The sequence below is a fragment of the Oncorhynchus mykiss genome, chromosome 12 (assembly GCF_013265735.2).
Source record: "Oncorhynchus mykiss isolate Arlee chromosome 12, USDA_OmykA_1.1, whole genome shotgun sequence".
NCBI lineage: Eukaryota > Metazoa > Chordata > Actinopteri > Salmoniformes > Salmonidae > Oncorhynchus > Oncorhynchus mykiss.
In genome coordinates, this window is record NC_048576.1 from 74,353,581 (window position 1) to 74,374,317 (window position 20,737).

The 20,737-nt window shown below is 46.1% G+C and overlaps 1 protein-coding gene across 3 annotated transcripts in view; it reads right to left on the bottom strand.

Moving 5' to 3' along the window:
• The window catches only part of LOC110538970 (collagen, type V, alpha 3a), an 89,588-nt gene that overhangs the window by 49,061 nt on the left and 19,790 nt on the right, over window positions 1–20,737 (bottom strand). For 2 of the 3 annotated variants that reach the window (XM_036938396.1, XM_036938397.1), the window contains exons 5-17: window positions 15,612–15,734; window positions 13,358–13,765; window positions 12,260–12,379; window positions 11,997–12,116; window positions 11,347–11,400; window positions 11,094–11,135; window positions 10,676–10,738; window positions 7,928–8,002; window positions 7,029–7,112; window positions 6,857–6,913; window positions 6,569–6,622; window positions 4,085–4,138; window positions 3,786–3,839 (exon numbers count right to left, since the gene is read on the bottom strand). In XM_036938396.1, coding sequence (XP_036794291.1) covers window positions 3,786–3,839; window positions 4,085–4,138; window positions 6,569–6,622; window positions 6,857–6,913; window positions 7,029–7,112; window positions 7,928–8,002; window positions 10,676–10,738; window positions 11,094–11,135; window positions 11,347–11,400; window positions 11,997–12,116; window positions 12,260–12,379; window positions 13,358–13,765; window positions 15,612–15,734 — 1,308 coding nt within the window. The remainder of the gene's footprint in view (window positions 1–3,785; window positions 3,840–4,084; window positions 4,139–6,568; window positions 6,623–6,856; window positions 6,914–7,028; window positions 7,113–7,927; window positions 8,003–10,675; window positions 10,739–11,093; window positions 11,136–11,346; window positions 11,401–11,996; window positions 12,117–12,259; window positions 12,380–13,357; window positions 13,766–15,611; window positions 15,735–20,737) is intronic. The other variant, XM_036938398.1, reaches the window with a different exon arrangement.

Consider the following 20,737-nt stretch of genomic DNA (forward strand, 5'->3'; position numbering starts at 1 on the left):
TACACTACACACAAACAAACTATCCACTGTGCAGGTACAGTACACTACACACAAACAAACTATCCACCATGCAGGTACAGTACACTACACACAAACAAACTATCCACCATGCAGGTACAGTACACTACACACAAACAAACTATCCACTGTGCAGGTACAGTACACTACACACAAACAAACTATCCACCATGCAGGTAAAGTACACTACACACAAACAAACTATCCACTGTGCAGGTACAGTACACTACACACAAACAAACTATCCAACATGCAGGTACAGTACACTACACTCAAACAAACTATCCACCATGCAGGTACAGTACACTACACACAAACAAACTATCCACCATGCAGGTACAGTACACTACACACAAACAAACTATCCACTGTGCAGGTACAGTACACTACACACAAACAAACTATCCACCATGCAGGTAAAGTACACTACACACAAACAAACTATCCACTGTGCAGGTACAGTACACTACACACAAACAAACTATCCAACATGCAGGTACAGTACACTACACACAAACAAACTATCCACCATGCAGGTACAGTACACTACACACAAACAAACTATCCACTGTGCAAGTACAGTACACTACACACAAACAAACTATCCACCATGCAGGTACAGTACACTACACACAAACAAACTATCCACTGTGCAGGTAAAGTACACTACACACAAACAAACTATCCACTGTGCAGGTACAGTACACTACACACAAACAAACTATCCACCATGCAGGTACAGTACACTACACACAAACAAACTATCCACCATGCAGGTACAGTACACTACACACAAACAAACTATCCACCATGCAGGTACAGTACACTACACACAAACAAACTATCCACCATGCAGGTAAAGTACACTACACACAAACAAACTATCCACTGTGCAGGTACAGTACACTACACACAAACAAACTATCCACTGTGCAGGTACAGTACACTACACACAAACAAACTATCCACCATGCAGGTACAGTACACTACACACAAACAAACTATCCACCATGCAGGTACAGTACACTACACACAAACAAACTATCCACCATGCAGGTACAGTACACTACACACAAACAAACTATCCACTGTGCAGGTACAGTACACTACACACAAACAAACTATCCACCATGCAGGTACAGTACACTACACACAAACAAACTATCCACTTTGCAGGTACAGTACACTACACACAAACAAACTATCCACCATGCAGGTACAGTACACTACACACAAACAAACTATCCACCATGCAGGTACAGTACACTACACACAAACAAACTATCCACTTTGCAGGTACAGTACACTACACACAAACAAACTATCCACCATGCAGGTACAGTACACTACACACAAACAAACTATCCACCATGCAGGTACAGTACACTACACACAAACAAACTATCCACCATGCAGGTACAGTACACTACACACAAACAAACTATCCACCATGCAGGTACAGTACACTACACACAAACAAACTATCCACTGTGCAGGTACAGTACACTACACACAAACAAACTATCCACCGTGCAGGTACAGTACACTACACACAAACAAACTATCCACTGTGCAGGTACAGTACACTACACACAAACAAACTATCCACTGTGCAGGTACAGTACACTACACACAAACAAACTATCCACCATGCAGGTACAGTACACTACACACAAACAAACTATCCACCATGCAGGTACAGTACACTACACACAAACAAACTATCCACCATGCAGGTACAGTACACTACACACAAACAAACTATCCACCATGCAGGTACAGTACACTACACACAAACAAACTATCCACCATGCAGGTACAGTACACTACACACAAACAAACTATCCACCATGCAGGTACAGTACACTACACACAAACAAACTATCCACTGTGCAGGTACAGTACACTACACACAAACAAACTATCCACCATGCAGGTACAGTACACTACACACAAACAAACTATCCACCATGCAGGTACAGTACACTACACACAAACAAACTATCCACTGTGCAGGTACAGTACACTACACACAAACAAACTATCCACCATGCAGGTACAGTACACTACACACAAACAAACTATCCACTGTGCAGGTACAGTACACTACACACAAACAAACTATCCACCATGCAGGTACAGTACACTACACACAAACAAACTATCCACCATGCAGGTACAGTACACTACACACAAACAAACTATCCACTGTGCAGGTACAGTACACTACACACAAACAAACTATCCACCATGCAGGTACAGTACACTACACACAAACAAACTATCCACTGTGCAGGTACAGTACACTACACACAAACAAACTATCCACTGTGCAGGTACAGTACACTACACACAAACAAACTATCCACTGTGCAGGTACAGTACACTACACACAAACAAACTATCCACTGTGCAGGTACAGTACACTACACACAAACAAACTATCCACTGTGCAGGTACAGTACACTACACACAAACAAACTATCCACTGTGCAGGTACAGTACACTACACACAAACAAACTATCCACCATGCAGGTAAAGTACACTACACACAAACAAACTATCCACTGTGCAGGTACAGTACACTACACACAAACAAACTATCCAACATGCAGGTACAGTACACTACACACAAACAAACTATCCACCATGCAGGTACAGTACACTACACACAAACAAACTATCCACTGTGCAAGTACAGTACACTACACACAAACAAACTATCCACCATGCAGGTACAGTACACTACACACAAACAAACTATCCACTGTGCAGGTAAAGTACACTACACACAAACAAACTATCCACTGTGCAGGTACAGTACACTACACACAAACAAACTATCCACCATGCAGGTACAGTACACTACACACAAACAAACTATCCACCATGCAGGTACAGTACACTACACACAAACAAACTATCCACCATGCAGGTACAGTACACTACACACAAACAAACTATCCACCATGCAGGTAAAGTACACTACACACAAACAAACTATCCACTGTGCAGGTACAGTACACTACACACAAACAAACTATCCACTGTGCAGGTACAGTACACTACACACAAACAAACTATCCACCATGCAGGTACAGTACACTACACAAAACAAACTATCCACCATGCAGGTACAGTACACTACACACAAACAAACTATCCACTGTGCAGGTACAGTACACTACACACAAACAAACTATCCACCATGCAGGTACAGTACACTACACACAAACAAACTATCCACTTTGCAGGTACAGTACACTACACACAAACAAACTATCCACCATGCAGGTACAGTACACTACACACAAACAAACTATCCACCATGCAGGTACAGTACACTACACACAAACAAACTATCCACCATGCAGGTACAGTACACTACACACAAACAAACTATCCACCATGCAGGTACAGTACACTACACACAAACAAACTATCCACTGTGCAGGTACAGTACACTACACACAAACAAACTATCCACCATGCAGGTACAGTACACTACACACAAACAAACTATCCACCATGCAGGTACAGTACACTACACACAAACAAACTATCCACTGTGCAGGTACAGTACACTACACACAAACAAACTATCCACTGTGCAGGTACAGTACACTACACACAAACAAACTATCCACCATGCAGGTACAGTACACTACACACAAACAAACTTGAGTAGCGGAGGTTCTGCCTTAACACAATTTACTCTGATTTTCACCCACTGCAATGTGATGAGATGTGATTTTAGGGAGCTTACTTTTCCCCCTGTCTCCCCCGGTGCTCCACGCCCTCCATCCGTTCCGGCCCGGCCCTAGGAGAGGACACACATACAGAGTAACACAGCTATGTGCCAGGGACACATCACACCCTAACACTCATAACCTACACACTACCACTGACACTACTGTCAATGAAGGGACAGGCCAGGCGAAAGAGAAAATATATGTTGTAGTAACAGTTGGTTGTATCTGATCAAGGAGTACAACAACAGTTCAGAACATCTGTATAGAGTTTGTGGAGCATGACGACAATGTCACACAGCTCACTAAGTCTCACCCTCTTTCCTAACTTCCCGTTGAGTCCTGCAGGACCTGGGGTACCACGGGGACCCTGAGAAAGAATAAACAGAGAGAGAGGGGGAGGAGGAGGAGAGAGAGAATAAACAGAGAGAGAGAGGGGGAGGAGGAGGAGGAGAGAGAGAATAAACAGAGAGAGAGGGGGAGGAGGAGGAGAGAGAGAATAAACAGAGAGAGAGAGGGGGAGGAGGAGGAGGAGGAGAGAGAATAAACAGAGAGAGAGGGGGAGGAGGAGGAGAGAGAAAATAAACAGAGAGAGGGTGAGAGAGGAGAGAGAGAATAGACAGAGGGGGGAGGAGAGAGAGAGAAAATAGACAGAGATATTAAGGAGGAGGAGAGAGAGAGAGAATAGACAGAGAGAGGGGAGGAGGAGGAGGAGAGAGAATAGACAGTGAAAGGGGAGGAGGAGGAGGAGGAGGAGAGATAATAGACAGAGAGGGGGGAGGAGGAGGAGGAGGAGGAGGAGGAGGAGGAGGAGGAGGAGGAGGAGGAGGAGGGAGAGAATAAACAGAGAGAGAGGGGGAGGAGGAGGAGAGAGAAAATAAACAGAGAGAGAGAGGGGGAGGAGGAGGAGGAGAGAGAGAATAGAGAGAGAGAGAGAGAGAGAGGGGGAGGAGGAGGAGAAGGAGGAGGAGGAGGAGAGAGAGAATAAACAGAGAGAGAGAGGGGAGGAGGAGGAGGAGGAGAGAGAGAATAAACAGAGAGAGAGAGGGGGAGGAGGAGGAGGAGATAGAGAATAAACAGAGAGAGAGGGGGAGGAGGAGGAGAGAGAGAATAAACAGAGAGAGAGAGGGGGAGGAGGAGGAGGAGAGAGAGAATAAACAGAGAGAGAGAGGGGGAGGAGGAGGAGGAGAGAGATAATAAACAGAGAGAGAGGGGGAGGAGGAGGAGAGAGAGAATAAACAGAGAGAGAGAGGGGGAGGAGGAGGAGGAGGAGAGAGAATAAACAGAGAGAGAGGGGGAGGAGGAGGAGAGAGAAAATAAACAGAGAGAGGGTGAGAGAGGAGAGAGAGAATAGACAGAGGGGGGAGGAGAGAGAGAGAAAATAGACAGAGATATTAAGGAGGAGGAGAGAGAGAGAGAATAGACAGAGAGAGGGGAGGAGGAGGAGGAGAGAGAATAGACAGTGAAAGGGGAGGAGGAGGAGGAGGAGAGATAATAGACAGAGAGGGGGGAGGAGGAGGAGGATGAGGAGGAGGAGGAGGAGGAGGAGGAGGAGAGAGAGAATAAACAAAGAGAGAGGGGGAGGAGGAGGAGAGATAAAATAAACAGAGAGAGAGAGTGGGAGGAGGAGGAGGAGAGAGAGAATAGAGAGAGAGAGAGAGAGAGGGGGAGGAGGAGGAGAAGGAGGAGGAGGAGGAGAGAGAGAATAAACAGAGAGAGAGAGGGGAGGAGGAGGAGGAGGAGAGAGAGAATAAACAGAGAGAGAGAGGGGGAGGAGGAGGAGGAGAGAGAGAATAAACAGAGAGAGAGAGGGGGAGGAGGAGGAGAGAGAGAATAAACAGAGAGAGAGAGGGGGAGGAGGAGGAGGAGAGAGAGAATAAACAGAGAGAGAGAGGGGGAGGAGGAGGAGGAGAGAGATAATAAACAGAGAGAGAGAGGAGGAGGAGAGAGAGAATAGACAGAGAGAGAGGGGGGAGGAGGAGGAGGAGGAGAGAGAGGATAAACAGAGAGAGAGAGGGGGAGGAGAGAGAGAATAAACAGAGAGAGGGTAGGAAGAGGAGAGAGAGAATAGACAGAGGGGGGAGGAGAGAGAGAGAGAATAGACAGAGATATTAAGGAGGAGGAGAGAGAGAGAGAATAGACAGCGAGAGGGGAGGAGGAGGAGGAGAGAGAATAGACAGTGAAAGGGGAGGAGGAGGAGGAGGAGGAGAGATAATAGACAGAGAGGGGGGAGGAGGAGGAGGAGGAGGAGGAGGAGGAGGAGGAGGAGGGGGAGGAGGAGGAGGAGGAGGAGGAGGAGGAGGAGGAGGAGGGAGAATAGACAGAAAGAGGGGGAGGAGGAGAGAGAGAGAATAGACAGAGAGGGGAGGAGGAGGAGAGAGAGAATAGACAGAGAGAGAGGAGGAGGAGGAGGAGGAGAGAGAATAGACAGAGAGGGGAGGAGGAGGAGAGAGAGAGAGAGAATAGACAGAGAGAGGAGAGGGAGGAGGAGAGAGAGAGAATAGACAGAGAGGGGAGGAGGAGGAGAGAGAGAATAGACAGAGAGAGAGGAGGAGGAAGAGGAGAGAGAATAGACAGAGAGGGGAGGAGGAGGAGGAGAGGGAGAGAATATACATAGAGAGGGGAAGGAGGAGGAGAGAGAAAGAATAGACAGAGGGGGAGAGAAGGAGGAGAGAGATGAAGAGAGAGGGGAGCGGACAAAGAGAGGGACAGAGAGAGAGTGAGACCAGCAGGATACATCAAAATCCAAATGGACCTTGACGGCTCTGTGGTAGCAAGTCAAAATAGAATATCCTCTTACCCTTGGGCCATGTTCTCCAGCGTCACCTTTAAGTCCAGAGGGACCAGTAAGACCCTAAACACCGAGATGAAAGACAGTCAAACCAAACAAGGACATAAAGAATAGCCTGTTAAGTCACGTTAGTGATGATCAGATTTCTGATTGTTTGTATGTGCATGGAGACAAAAGGGGCTTTGGTCAATGTGGTTGTGGTGGACTGTAGACAGGGGAGTATCTGCCAGGTGTAGATAGAGAATAAGGTAGAATTTAAGATTGTGGCCTTTGGTTTGAACTAGGTGGGTATCCTACCAGTGGGCCGGGTCGCCCTGTAAGACCCAGTGGACCTGGGGGTCCCTTCAACGACATCTGGAATAAACAAGGTTAATAAGAAGGACATTGTTAGATAAGTTATGGCTCATTTGTAATGTTAAAGGAGTAATGATGTTCCAGGTTATAGTTGTAATGGACAGGTGGACGTTACCTTGGTCTGCTGCAGGATGGCCTGAGCCTGGGCCTCCTGGGCCGACACCACAGGCCCCTTCTGAGAATCACCACCATGTTGGAACTACACGAGAAAGGGGTAGAGTGATCAACCTAAATACACGCAGTATAAGTCTATGGGTATACACAATGTAGATTTCATCTGGCCTCATCAGCATTCAATCTCACAGCTCCACCTAGTGGCTGAGAGCAGTTACTGCCCTCCCTCAGGACAGCTTCACATATGGGGAATCCCAAACCACCCCCTCACCCCTACCAACTCGCTCGGAGGGCTCTCCGTTGTCACGTGTTGCTGATGAAACTCTGAGGGTGACATCCAGAGAGTGGCGAGGAGATCAATAAACCCATCAACTTCTGGACACACTCCTGACTTGAATGATGCAGTTCATGTTCCACTTTTAAATAATAAAACAAGCATGACATTCAAATGAACAAATCCCTCCTGTCGTTTTACAACATATAAACCTCAGTAAGAGTTCAATATTTAATTTGGAGGAATTTGTGTCAAGTCTCAAAATCAGACATAAACAAATGCACGTGGCGTATAATCAGGTACGCCTCTCCATTCTTTTGTGTGAAATTGCACATACTCAAACATATTGCAGTGCGTGTCAGGATAGTAAAGCCTACAGCCCAGCAGCCCTGAAGTCTGCAGCCCTGCTATCTGAGGGTCTAATTAGCCCCTACACCTTCAATACAGTTGTCTCCCTCAGCTTTTGGACACTTGTGCAAATGGGGGAGGCTCTCCTGAACGCTCAAATTGAAAGGGCAGAAGGGAAGGGAGGGATTTGGGATTCAGCCGTAGTCAATGGGAACTGAACATGAGTGTGTGTTCAGCTGAGGGAAGTTTAAATAAAGAGAGTTTTATCTAAGTCTTACTGGTAACATCAGCATGGTTCCTGGAGGACCAGGTATCCCATCAACCCCAGCTAAACCAGGACGTCCTGGAGGACCCTGAGAGAGACAGAGGGAGAGAGAGAGAGAGAGAGAGAGAGAGAGAGAGAGAGAGAGAGAGAGAGAGGGGGAGGGAGGAGGATTTTAGTCATGACTGTATGAGGGTTTATACAGTGAACAACACAAGTATGTACATTATTGGCCTGTAAACACAAGTATGTACATTATAGGCCTGTAAACACAAGTATGTACATTATAGGCCTGTAAACACAAGTATGTACATTATAGGCCTGTAAACACAAGTATGTACATTATAGGCCTGTAAACACAAGTATGCACATTATAGGCCTGTAAACACAAGTATGTACATTATAGGCCTGTATGCACAAGTATGTACATTATAGGCTTGAAAACACAAGTATGTACATTATAGGCCTGTAAGCACAAGTATGTACACTATAGGCCTATAAGTGGGAGTGTTCCAATGTGGACGTAAGGCTAAACACATGAGAATGATCCCTGAAATCCAATCTCTGTTAAAACAACCTCTGCTTCAGTTCCAGAGGGCATGTCACTCACTCTTAGGTTCATATCAATTAGCTTGTCTCTAGAGAGGAGGGGAAACAGCTTATGATTTTCTGCTTGATGCCCCTATCAAAAGCCTAATGTACCCATAAGCACCTCATAAAGAATTAGAGGTATGAGCTAATCCCAAACTGTCAATCACCTAGTCTCTCTGCAGCAGAGACAAAGGCTCAATAGGAACCTTTATTGCCGTATCTGTCACACTGAGAATACTGTTGTATACTGTAAGGCATAACAAACAATGAAGATGAAATACTGTAGACAGGCAGGATTATGGAACACTGTTTATACATTTGTTTCTGATCTGCTTTGAAAGAAGAAAGAGTTTGTTTGATGATCTGATTTGATGTGTTTGATTTGAGGTGAAACCTAGAAGACCTCCATGTTTTTCAACTACAACAACATGGTTAAAGATCCTTTAGACCACTAGAGACGACTGAGCATCTGTTGGTTTGTGTCTGTGGGAGCGAGGCGGTTTTCAGGGAGGGAACACAAACACACAAAGGCACGCACATACACACACACACAGTCCAACAGAGAGAATTAGGTCAAACCCACACATGAGTCATCACCAGTCCTTTAGTCCCTTAAGCCTCGTAAGGTTACGGTCAAGACCACAGTGAGGTCACAGCATCCCTGACCTGTTATGTAGGCTGTGGTCAACCTGTGGTTTCGGTCAAACCCAGAAGACAGTCCCTGTGGACCCTGACTATGGTCACACTGTCCCAGAGGACAGTCCCTGTGGACCCTGACTATAGTCACACTGTCCCAGAGGACAGTCCCTGTGGACCCTGACTATAGTCACACTGTCCCAGAGGACAGTCCCTGTGGACCCTGACTATAGTCACACTGTCCCAGAGGACAGTCCCTGTGGACCCTGACTATAGTCACACTGTCCCAGAGGACAGTCCCTGTGGACCCTGACTATAGTCACACTGTCCCAGAGGACAGTCCCTGTGGACCCTGACTATAGTCACACTGTCCCAGAGGACAGTCCCTGTGGACCCTGACTATGGTCACTGTCCCAGAGGACAGTCCCTGTGGACCCTGACTATGGTCACACTGTCCCAGAGGACAGTCCCTGTGGACCCTGACTATGGTCGCACTGTCCCAGAGGACAGTCCCTGTGGACCCTGACTATGGTCACACTGTCCCAGAGGACAGTCCCTGTGGTCCCTGACTATGGTCACACTGTCCCAGAGGACAGTCCCTGTGGACCCTGACTATGGTCACACTGTCCCAGAGGACAGTTCCTGTGGACCCTAACTGTGGTCATACTGTCCCAGAGAACAGTCCCTGTGGACCCTGACTATAGTCACACTGTCCCAGAGGACAGTCCCTGTGGACCCTAACTGTGGTCACACTGTCCCAGAGGACAGTCCCTGTGGACCCTGACTATAGCCACACTGTCCCAGAGGACAGTCCCTGTGGACCACGACTATAGTCACACTGTCCCAGAGGACAGTCCCTGTGGACCCTGACTATGGTCACACTGTCCCAGAGGACAGTCCCTGTGGACCCTGACTATGGTCACACTGTCCCAGAGGACAGTCCATGTGGACCCTGACTATGGTCACACTGTCCCAGAGGACAGTTCCTGTGGACCCTGACTATGGTCACACTGTCCCAGAGGACAGTCCCTGTGGACCCTGACTATAGTCATACTGTCCCAGAGGACAGTCCCTGTGGACCCTAACTGTGGTCACACTGTCCCAGAGGACAGTCCCTGTGGACCCTGACTATAGTCACACTGTCCCAGAGGACAGTCCCTGTGGACCCTGACTATAGCCACACTGTCCCAGAGGACAGTCCCTGTGGACCACGACTATAGTCACACTGTCCCAGAGGACAGTCCCTGTGGACCCTGACTATGGTCACACTGTCCCAGAGGACAGTCCCTGTGGACCCTGACTATGGTCACACTGTCCCAGAGGACAGTCCATGTGGACCCTGACTATGGTCACACTGTCCCAGAGGACAGTTCCTGTGGACCCTGACTATGGTCACACTGTCCCAGAGGACAGTCCCTGTGGACCCTGACTATGGTCACACTGTCCCAGAGGACAGTCCCTATGGACCCTGACTATAGTCATACTGTCCCAGAGGACAGTCCACTATGTGTCAATACTCCACCGGGAGGATACTCACCAAATCACCTGGGTCTCCACTGGGTCCTCGGGGGCCCATTGGTCCTTGTCCACCTGGAATACCCTGGAAAATAAACACACAGTCAATCAGCACTGGTCCATAGTATCAATATGGGCAAAACAATGGAGTAAAAGATCAATATAGTATCAATGTAGTTTCAATGTAGTATCAATGTAGTATCAATGTAGTATCAATGTAGTTTAAATGTAGTTTCAATGTAGTTTCAATGTAGTATCAATGTAGTTTCAACGTAGTTTCAACGTAGTTTCAATGTAGTTTCAACGTAGTTTCAATGTAGTTTCAACGCAGTATCAATGTAGTTTCAATGTAATATCAATGTAGTATCAATGTAGTTTCAATGTAGTATCAATGTAGTATCAATGTAGTGTGATGTAGTGGTAATGAGCAGGGGTCTTACCTCTGGTCCTGGGGGGCCGACTGCTCCCTCCACCAGTGTACCCTGCACAACATCACAGAGATATGACAATGACATATAAACACATTCAGTACATACCAGAGATATTTCAACATAAATACTCCATATCGTCTTTATAGAGTCATAATGATTATATGAACAAAACACCAACTTGACAGAAAAATCCTAAAATAAAATCTTAAGGGCCTAAAATTGATTTCCATGAGCAATTTTCTGTCTGAATACTCAAGCCCACCGGTTCAAAGATGGCAGGCTCTCCCTTCTCTCCTTTCAGTGGTCTGCCACTGGCCTGAGGCAGAGACAGACACAGACGGACACAGACAGACACAGACAGACACAGACACATGAACAGACGTGTTAGGTGATTGATGACCTACTGTGTGTACAGCAGTTGTAGGTCATGTACAGCAGTCTCAGCGGTCTCTGAGTGTCACGTTCTGACCTTTATTTCCTTTGTTTTGTATTCATTATTTAGTATGGTCAGGGCGTGAGTTGGTGGGCAGTCTATGTTTGATTTTCTATGATTTGGGGATTTCTATGTTTCGGCCTAGTATGGTTCTCAATCAGAGGCAGGTGTCATTAGTTGTCTCTGATTGAGAATCATACTTAGGTAGCCTGGGTTGCACTGTTTGTTTGTGGGTGATTGTCTATGCTAGTTGCTTGTGTCAGCACAGGTCTCATTTGTAGCTTCACGGTGGTTATTTCGGTTATTGTTTTTGTATAGTGTTTCAGTGTTCAGTGTTTTCTTTATTAAAATGAATGATGAACACATACCACGCCGCATTTTGGTCCTCCGATACTTATCGCCTCTCCTCTTCAGATGAAGAGGAGGACGACCGTGACACTGAGTGAATACAGTTGAACTGAATGATTGATGAGGCCTACCTCTCCATCCCAGGTATCAGCCCCCTCTCTCTCTGCAAAGCCATATCCGTCCTCGTACGTCTCATACTCTTCATACTCCTGGTTCTCTGTCTCGTTACTTATGTCCTCGTACTCTACAGCCTACGAGTCCACACAACATGCCAGTAAATCACATGATCCAATGACCACATTAATAACTGAGCTGCTACTGAACATGACGGTGGTACTAAAACCCAGCTTCACCGTATGAACATACAGAGTATAAAAATCTCAATTCAACTGACCTCGTACTCGCTGATATTGGGACCCACTGTTACCATGGAGACAGCAAGGTCATCGTACAGGTCGCGGTAGAAGTTGTCATCGAGCTCCTCCACCTGGGGCTTTTGGTCCAGCCTCTCCTCCTGCACAAGGCCAGTGTGTTTAAGGTCAGAACCATGGTAACAGAAACCATGGAGACACTGGGCAACATTATGGACTGTCTTTCTGTCTGTCTGTCTTCCCATTCCACTGAGTTTGCCCAGCGCTTCCATTTTACACAGCCTATCACAGCGTACAGTTTGCTAAGCTAGTTAGCAGCACAGGTGTTGGTTATGGGAATAGGCAGGTCATACATGTAGCAAGCCTCAGGGTGTGTTATTAATCATTCTATGGTGATGGAATATTTCACAACCAGGTAGTGATGGCAGCATGACATGGGTTATGACAGCCATAACAGCCAGAGTATGAAAATAAGCAAATTCAGCAAATTAGCAAAAGTAGCAAACGATAACCTTTAGAGATTTCAATCATGGGGACAAATTTGTTGACAAAACAACTTTTGAAAGACAATGCAACACAGGAGGCATACCGTTGTGGATACATGTATAGCTTTAAAACCAACGGTTTGGACTGGGTTTGTGTAAGGACATAAACTCTCAGGTCAAGGAGACATCATAGAAAAACTACAACACACAACACCTCATACATACCACTTACTCAGATATGTATGTTCAACTACAGGTACTACAAAAGACAGAACCAGTGTTATCCACACAACTAGATTAAATTAAATGTCTTGCAACCCATAAACAACTATTGTGACAATTGAGTCACAGTTGTCTATGTGTTAAAACACAGTGTAAAACATAGTCTAAATTCTAGATTGTCTGCATACTCTACTTAATCTAGATCTAGAGGGATGCAGGGATTCTCTGTGTTCCATTGTGAGTCCTGGAAGAGGAGGAGGTGATTAGGGTAGTGCTGGTTAGGTTAGAGGCCATAGTGAGGAGAGGAGCAGGTTGACAGAGGGTGTAGATGAGGCATTCTGGGAGAGTGGGTCAGTGCTCTGTTAGGGATGGGATGGATGGGGTGGGGAGCTGCATTGTTACTTTTCAGTCTACCTCCTCAGTGACCTTTGACTCAGGCAATACACTGGGCACCACGGAGGTGTCCTCAATGTCAGAGTCAGGCCTGTGTGTGGGCCTCTCTGGGATCATGGTGGTCTGGTCAGGGGCTGCAGATGGGGTGATAGCTTCAGGAGTGAACAGTTCCATCGTAGATGGCTTTTCAGTGGGATAGTAGGTTTCTTGGGATTGGTTTTCAGGCAAAACAGTGGACACCTGGACGAAACCCTCCTCCTCTGGACCCGCCTCTCCTTCTTTTCTCTTCTTCCTCGACTCCTTCTTGCCCCTCCCCTTCTTGCCACGCTTCTTTTTGTCCTTTTTGCCTTTCCTGTCTTTCTTGGAGTGTTTCTTTGGCTCCTCCGGCTCGTTGCTTGGTATCATGGGATCAGGTTTAAGTTGAGAGGTCTTTTATGAAAGGGGGGGGGGGCAAGGGAGGAGGTGGGGCACGAACAAGAGAAACAACAACATGGTGAAATACCTGAAACATAACAAGCCAGGAGAAGAGAGACACTATGCACACATCCAGTAGGGCCAGGCATAGATCATGACACACACACACACACACACACACACACACACACACACACACACACACACACGAGACTACTGTTTATTTATCACTGTTTACCACTGGCCTGTCAACAGAGAGGACATACTTTCTCATGAGGTCAGGGGTCAGTGTGTTTATGACCCTGTTGGGCTGTTAAAATATGTACACATAAATTAAATGTATGTCCTTTTTTAACTCATATCCATATCTGTCACTATTATTGAAGACCTTTATATGAGAACGTTGTTGAAGATCTGGTCTGTAAAATACATTGATGAGAAGATTGTGATGGTTTGTAAACAGGGTCAGTGTGAGGAGGATATAAAGTGAGTAGATTGAGTGATGCTGACAAGGTCTTGCACACAGAGCAGGTTTCTCAGCTGTAGATCTAGAATAGCCAACACGCTCTACGTCTGATAGACACTGATGGACAGTCCCAGGAGCAGCGCCAGGAATTGGACACACCCATACACAGACACACAGCCAGGCGTAGGAGGCTACACATAGAACACTGTTCTCACAGACCCTGACAGCATCTCCCTGCGGGCAGCATGAATCAATATCTCTTACTTTTCTCTCTCCCTCTCCCCAAAACACTTTTCTCCAACATAAAGACACACACATACATCATAATATAACTCATCTCTCCCAAGTGTATCCCATTGCCCAAGCAGGCACGGTGAAGATCGAAGAGCCAGAGTGAGATTTACGGGGCTCCTGGCTGTGTGTGTTCAAGCTGAAGCAGCTCAACACTGCCAAGGGAGAGATGCACCACTCTGCTGCTGGCTCACTATCAAAGACAAGGAGAGGAGCTTCTTCTGATGCTGACTGACTGATGTCTCATTCTTCTCTGGCCTGGCCTCCCTGTGTTTAAGTGGTGTGTTCCGGGCCCCTAGGCCGAGAAGACTGGGTAGTGATAAATCATGTGATTCAGTACATGGCCAAGGCTGGGATTGGCTGGGCTACAGAGGGCGGGGCTGGGCAGGTCTCTGGCAGACACTATTGATATGCATGCTGCTTGTTCATCGTTTTATCTGTTGGCTGAGAAACAAGGGGCTGAGGAAGCAGCTGTAGCAGCCAGCACTGTCCTGTGTAGTCAGGACCTGCACAAAGCCTCAACATGAAACTGTATCTCTGAAATGTTGAGCCCTGACTGAGCCAGCATCGAGAGAACTAAAACTGGAAATATCGCTATGTGAGTTCTAAAGCACCCTGAAGCAGTCCAGACAAATACACTCTCTGTTCCATAATTAAATTATGATCAGGGACCATCTGGGTTTTATTGAAGGTGTGGAATGCAATCCATGTCTTCGTGTTCATTTGCAGTTTTACTGAGGTTGTAAGGTTGTGAGTGTCATGTTAGTGTCCCTGTTCACTAACTACAGATGGAATTCCAACCTGGTTTCTTTGCTAGCAGCCAGAAACCCACATCATCAACTACTGTAGAACAGATGATTTAATTGCATCCATATATGAAAGAAGAGAGAGAGAGAGAGAGAGAGAAGTAGAGAGAGAAGTAAACCGAGAGAGAAGAGGACCGAAATAAAGAAATACTGTTACAGTTTGAAGAGGATATTTTGGGTGGATGAATCACTGATAATAAAACAAGACAGGTGAAGGGGGAGTGGAATAGTGTGTGTGTACTGTGTGAGTATGTGTGTATGTCAGAGGGTGTCTCCCCCTGGTGGCTGGAGTACTGACCTGCTCAGGGTCCTGGGCCTGTCTGTTGTAGGACAGGGGAGAGTCACAGTCAGGGATGTAGTGCAGGCAGTAATCAGCCGCCGCCTGGGCGTCCTCCAGAATCAACAACTGCTGGATCTCTCCCTGGAAAACACACACACACACACACACACACACACACACACACACACACACACACACACACACACACACACACACACACACACACACACACACACACACACACACACACACACACACACACCAGAAAGGCAGGCAGACAAGCATACAGAAAAACATATAAGCATCATGTTAACCTCACAGACAAACATACAGGGACAGAAAAGATCAGCACATCACTCTGACAGTCTATGAGAAGCACTGCGACGGCCTCGGAGGACCAGGATGAAAATGGCTGGGAAACAGAATGCTCTGTAGGATGTTGCCATACCGCTAAGAGAATGTGTTTAATAGAGCTGAAGCCGTTTCACATGTGAATATCCTGTGTGTATAAAATGGCCAGTACTACTGTGACTGTTGCTCCCACAACCCCTCTGTTCCCAGGCTTCTAGCAGGGTGCTGAGTGTACACATAACAGTCAAATACTTCTGTCACACTCCCATTTCAAACACCCCTTTACATCCCCAGCCTGCCCCGGAGGGCCAGAGTGTGTGTACACATAAACACACAGACAGACCTTGCCAACCCCCCCCCCCCCCCCACACACACACTTTTCATTAGTGCTTCACTCAGATCTCACCGAGCACAGATCTCAGGACAGTATTTAGCCAACATAAACTACTAGGTTACAGTTAATGTTCCAGAGATGAAAACCTAATCAACATCAAATTCTACCACACCTTTTCAGAGAGAGAGAGAGAGAGAGAGAGAGAGAGAGAGAGAGAGAGAGATTCTCAGCCAAAGATCAAAGGCCCTGTTCCACCTTTTGTACAGTATCCCTCCCCGCTCCCCCTAGCTGGTGCCGGCCGGCTGGTCAGCTTCGTGACTACACAGTCCCTGCACAGCAGATGTACAGCATTACAGTACAGAGCCACAGAGCCACAGAGCACATCTCTAGACATGGAGTCATCCTTATCCCTCTATCAGCACATTACAGTGGCTGCAAATATCTCAGGAGGGTAGATGTGGGTAGATGACTTAGACCACAGTCTGGGAGCGAGGCGGCAGGTAGCCTAGTGGTTAGAGCGTTGGGCCAGTAACTGAAAGGTTGCTGTATGGAATCCCTGAGCTGACAAGGTAAAAATCTGTCGTTCTGCCCCTGAACAAGGCAGCTAACCCACTGTTCCCCAGTAGGCTGTCATTGTAAATAAGAATTGGTTCTTAACTGACTTACCTAGTTAAATAAAGGTTCAATAAAAAATACAGTTCCTCCTCTGAAGTGCTGATGACAAAAACCAACAAACAGCATCAGGTCACAGTCACACAGTGGTGCTAGTTAGCTGGTATTGATTCAGAGGGGTTAGGTTAAATGCGGAAGATACATTTCAGTTGAATACATTCAGTTGTGGTATTCTCTTTTCCCTTTTCCCTTTCATAGCAGCCAATTAAGGCCTTATTAAGACCTTGTTAAAGCCACAGTGAACGGACTTCATCTCTTCTCCACTAATGAGCTCTCACTCCATAAACACGGTCTAGAACTGGCCTGAACTAGGACTCATCAAACACTCCTTTGTAGCACTGTTATACAGTCTCTCTGGGCTAATAGGACCAACAGGTTTATACACAACAGCAACAATGAATATAGCTGCAAGCAGCAATGCCGGGGTTCAAGCTGTGGGCCCACTGTGCCACCATCAAGACAAATTGGACACATTGCCCAAGGATGAGCTGTACTCTACTCCTTACCACGCTTCGTAAATATCCGAACGAAAAATCAATCAGATCTCATGCTATATGAGTTGAATGTATTTTGAACTATTTTTTTATGATATTGACCACTTTAAGTGGCTTCTTCCATTTTGCAGGACTCTTGCTCAAACAATATGGCTGCTATGAGCCAATGAGCTTGCATTAATGATTTTTTTCTGTCCAACAGTGCCAAAATGAACCATACTTTACACGTTAGCTAGACTAATATCCCTGAGCATGTGTGCCAAATTTCATCACTCTGAGTCAAACAGATCAAGACATATAAATTTGTGCCCGTTATAGCGCCACCATGTGGTTGATCTAAATGTGCTTTCATATGTTGAGTCTAAACCATGTTTGGAACATATGTACCAAGTTGTATACGATTATCTGTGTCTGATTTATATGTATTTATGTACCAAATTTCATGACCCTCCGTCACACAGGGTGAGTAGCATGAGCTTTAAAATGTAGCATTTTCAATCGCTTGTTATAGTGCCACAATGTGGCAAATTTGCATGGGATTGCATGAAAGGGTGTGACCCACGGGCCGTTACCATCATGCCAAGTTGTGCCCTCCTAGACTTACCATCTCAGGGGAATTTGCATGTTATTTTCCTTGGGGGAAGAATCCAGTATAATAATAATGAACCAGAAGAAATACAATAGGGTATTACCAGCTTTGCTGCTTGACAACATCAACAACATCAACAACAACACATACTGCACTAAATATGACTACACCTCACCTCACTACAGTAAACAAGAAGAAATACTCAGCTTCTTACTAGCCTGCAGGGCAACAGATGTCAAAACATCTGAAAACAATCATTAGAAAGGAAGAAATGCATCTACAACAGACAGAGCTTGACTAATTAATGCAGCATTTCCAATCTCTCCAGCTATCCATGAGATTCCTCTTACAATATCAAATCTGCCCTTTTAAGACACGCTTGATAACAACCCAACATCAAGCCAAACCAACACCAAAACTCTGAATGTTTTCTAAAGAGGCCTGATTACTCAATAATACAATGACTAATACAGACAGACAGACAGACACAGTCAGATGTTGTTCACACATAAACACTGGGCTGGATCATATCTAAGTGTTAGACGTGGCAAAAACACACAAACAGCCCACAGAGAGCCCAGATAATCCATTCAGACTTGTGGACAGTTAAATGATTGCTTTAGTATGTGTGTGTGTGTGCGTACAGTATTTACGTGTACATTCTTGTGTCCGTGGCTCTGCACGTGTGTAAACAACACCAACAGTCATTTGAAGGCAATCTGGAAGCAATAGAGGCATTAGGGGCTGACCACCGTCCCCAAGCTCCCACGCTATGTTCTCCCACGCTGGGGGAACTGGGCCGGAACACTGGCCCTCTGGATCCCTCCTGGAACAGAACCAGGTCCTGGGAACAGAACGGGCCTGCGAACAAGGCCAACCTCTAACCTCTCCCCCAGCACCAGCCTCATCCAGGTCAACACAACCCTGACCCACAGCCATTCAACATGGGACACATGAGCTGGCCTCTGACTCACTTAGGCTCTTCAGAGAGAGCAGAGCAGAGAGAATGCTAAAGAGAATGTTGATAATTGACGGGTATTAGTCATAAAGACGTCAAAGGGATGTTTTTTTTTGCAGCCTGAGGAATGATAAATGGGATGTTTTGAAAGATGGGGTTGGGGTGAAAATGGCTCTTTACAGTTGTTTTATGTAAGGAATGTTCAGGGTAAGCATTGCTTAATTGGAGAAAGAAGACTGTTTTATTTGGGAGATAGAGGGGTGTCTGTTAAAGTATGAGCGGGAGGAGGAACCTAATTGCATTGGAGGCTATTAAGTTTTACTTATGGAGTAGGAGAAGCAGTTGAGGTAAAGTTAAGCCATCAGCGGAAGTGGAGGTTATTGTGTGGGGGCTTGGCTAGAGGGAGATTGTATAGTTATTGTCTACGTGAGAACATCAGGGGACACCTGGTTCTGAGAGGGTGGAAGACTGAAGAAGACTGAAGTTTGTGCACATTAACCCATTAGGGCCAGATAATAACCCTTCCTCTGTACTTTTCCAATGTCTCAAGTATGCAAAGTCTGTGTTGGGATGGTACCCTGAGGGGCCTGAGAGATGGGATGGTGTGTGCTCTGTGACCCCCTCCTACTCTCCCTCTCTGTGTCTCAGGGTCTGCGGACATGAGCAGAGATAGGACTGCTGCTCTACTCGGCTCTCTTTATGCTGGAGGCTACTGAATTAAGAGTGGAGCTGCATTGGAATTACAATGGACTAGGCCTGCACACTATCCTGGGAGAGACATTGGGAATGACTTATGGAACAGGGTTAGGGAAATGAAAATAAAAGAATATGAGCTTTACTTGGAATTCATTTATCTTTTTATTGTTTGATTTGAAAGCACATATGTATGGCACACACACACACACACACACACACACACACACACACACACACACACACACACACACACACACACACACACACACTATATTATTCACATATTTAACTACACATCATAACTCACTGTTCAGTGTCCATTTCAATTTTAAGGTTCCATAATGACGTGGTCATTTCTCCAAACACTTTCACCTAGCTCAAACAACCCAAGCCATCATTAAATATGTGACCTTTGCCCTCCACAGCTACTCAGGGATAATGATGAGGACAGCAGCCCTGACGAGTGTCGCTGTAGGGATAAACACTGACGACTGGGAAATTCCTCTTCCCACAAGATCAATCCTCCCAATCAGCAGGCATGAACAACACTCACACATTCATTGACACATGTTCACACTCACGCACACTCTGAAACGTCAAAATATAAAGCTGTCTGTTCAAATGTCAACACATCTAGCACCACACACTCTCCAAAACATCCAAACTCACTCATACAAATACAAATGTTGAGTTTCATTTCCAGGTATTTGATCACAGTAGAAAAGATGTGGCCAGAGCAGATCATGTCTGAACAGTACCTGCCCCCACCCCCCACTGCCTTCCGCAAACAACCTAGTCCTCCCCTACCTGCTGCTCCACTCTCAACCGTTCTCCGCCCCCTCCCATTCACACCCCATTAAAGCTTACAGCAACAATACATACTGCTCCAGCCTGCATGTTCAAAACTGAACACAATTAGTGGAGTATGTGATGGAATGTGCCATCTCTTTCATTTGCATGGGCCGGGACAGAAATGAGGTTATGAGAAGAGAAAGTCATCCGAATTAAAACAAGTGGGATCGGGATCCCCTGCGGGTTCATGTCAGAATA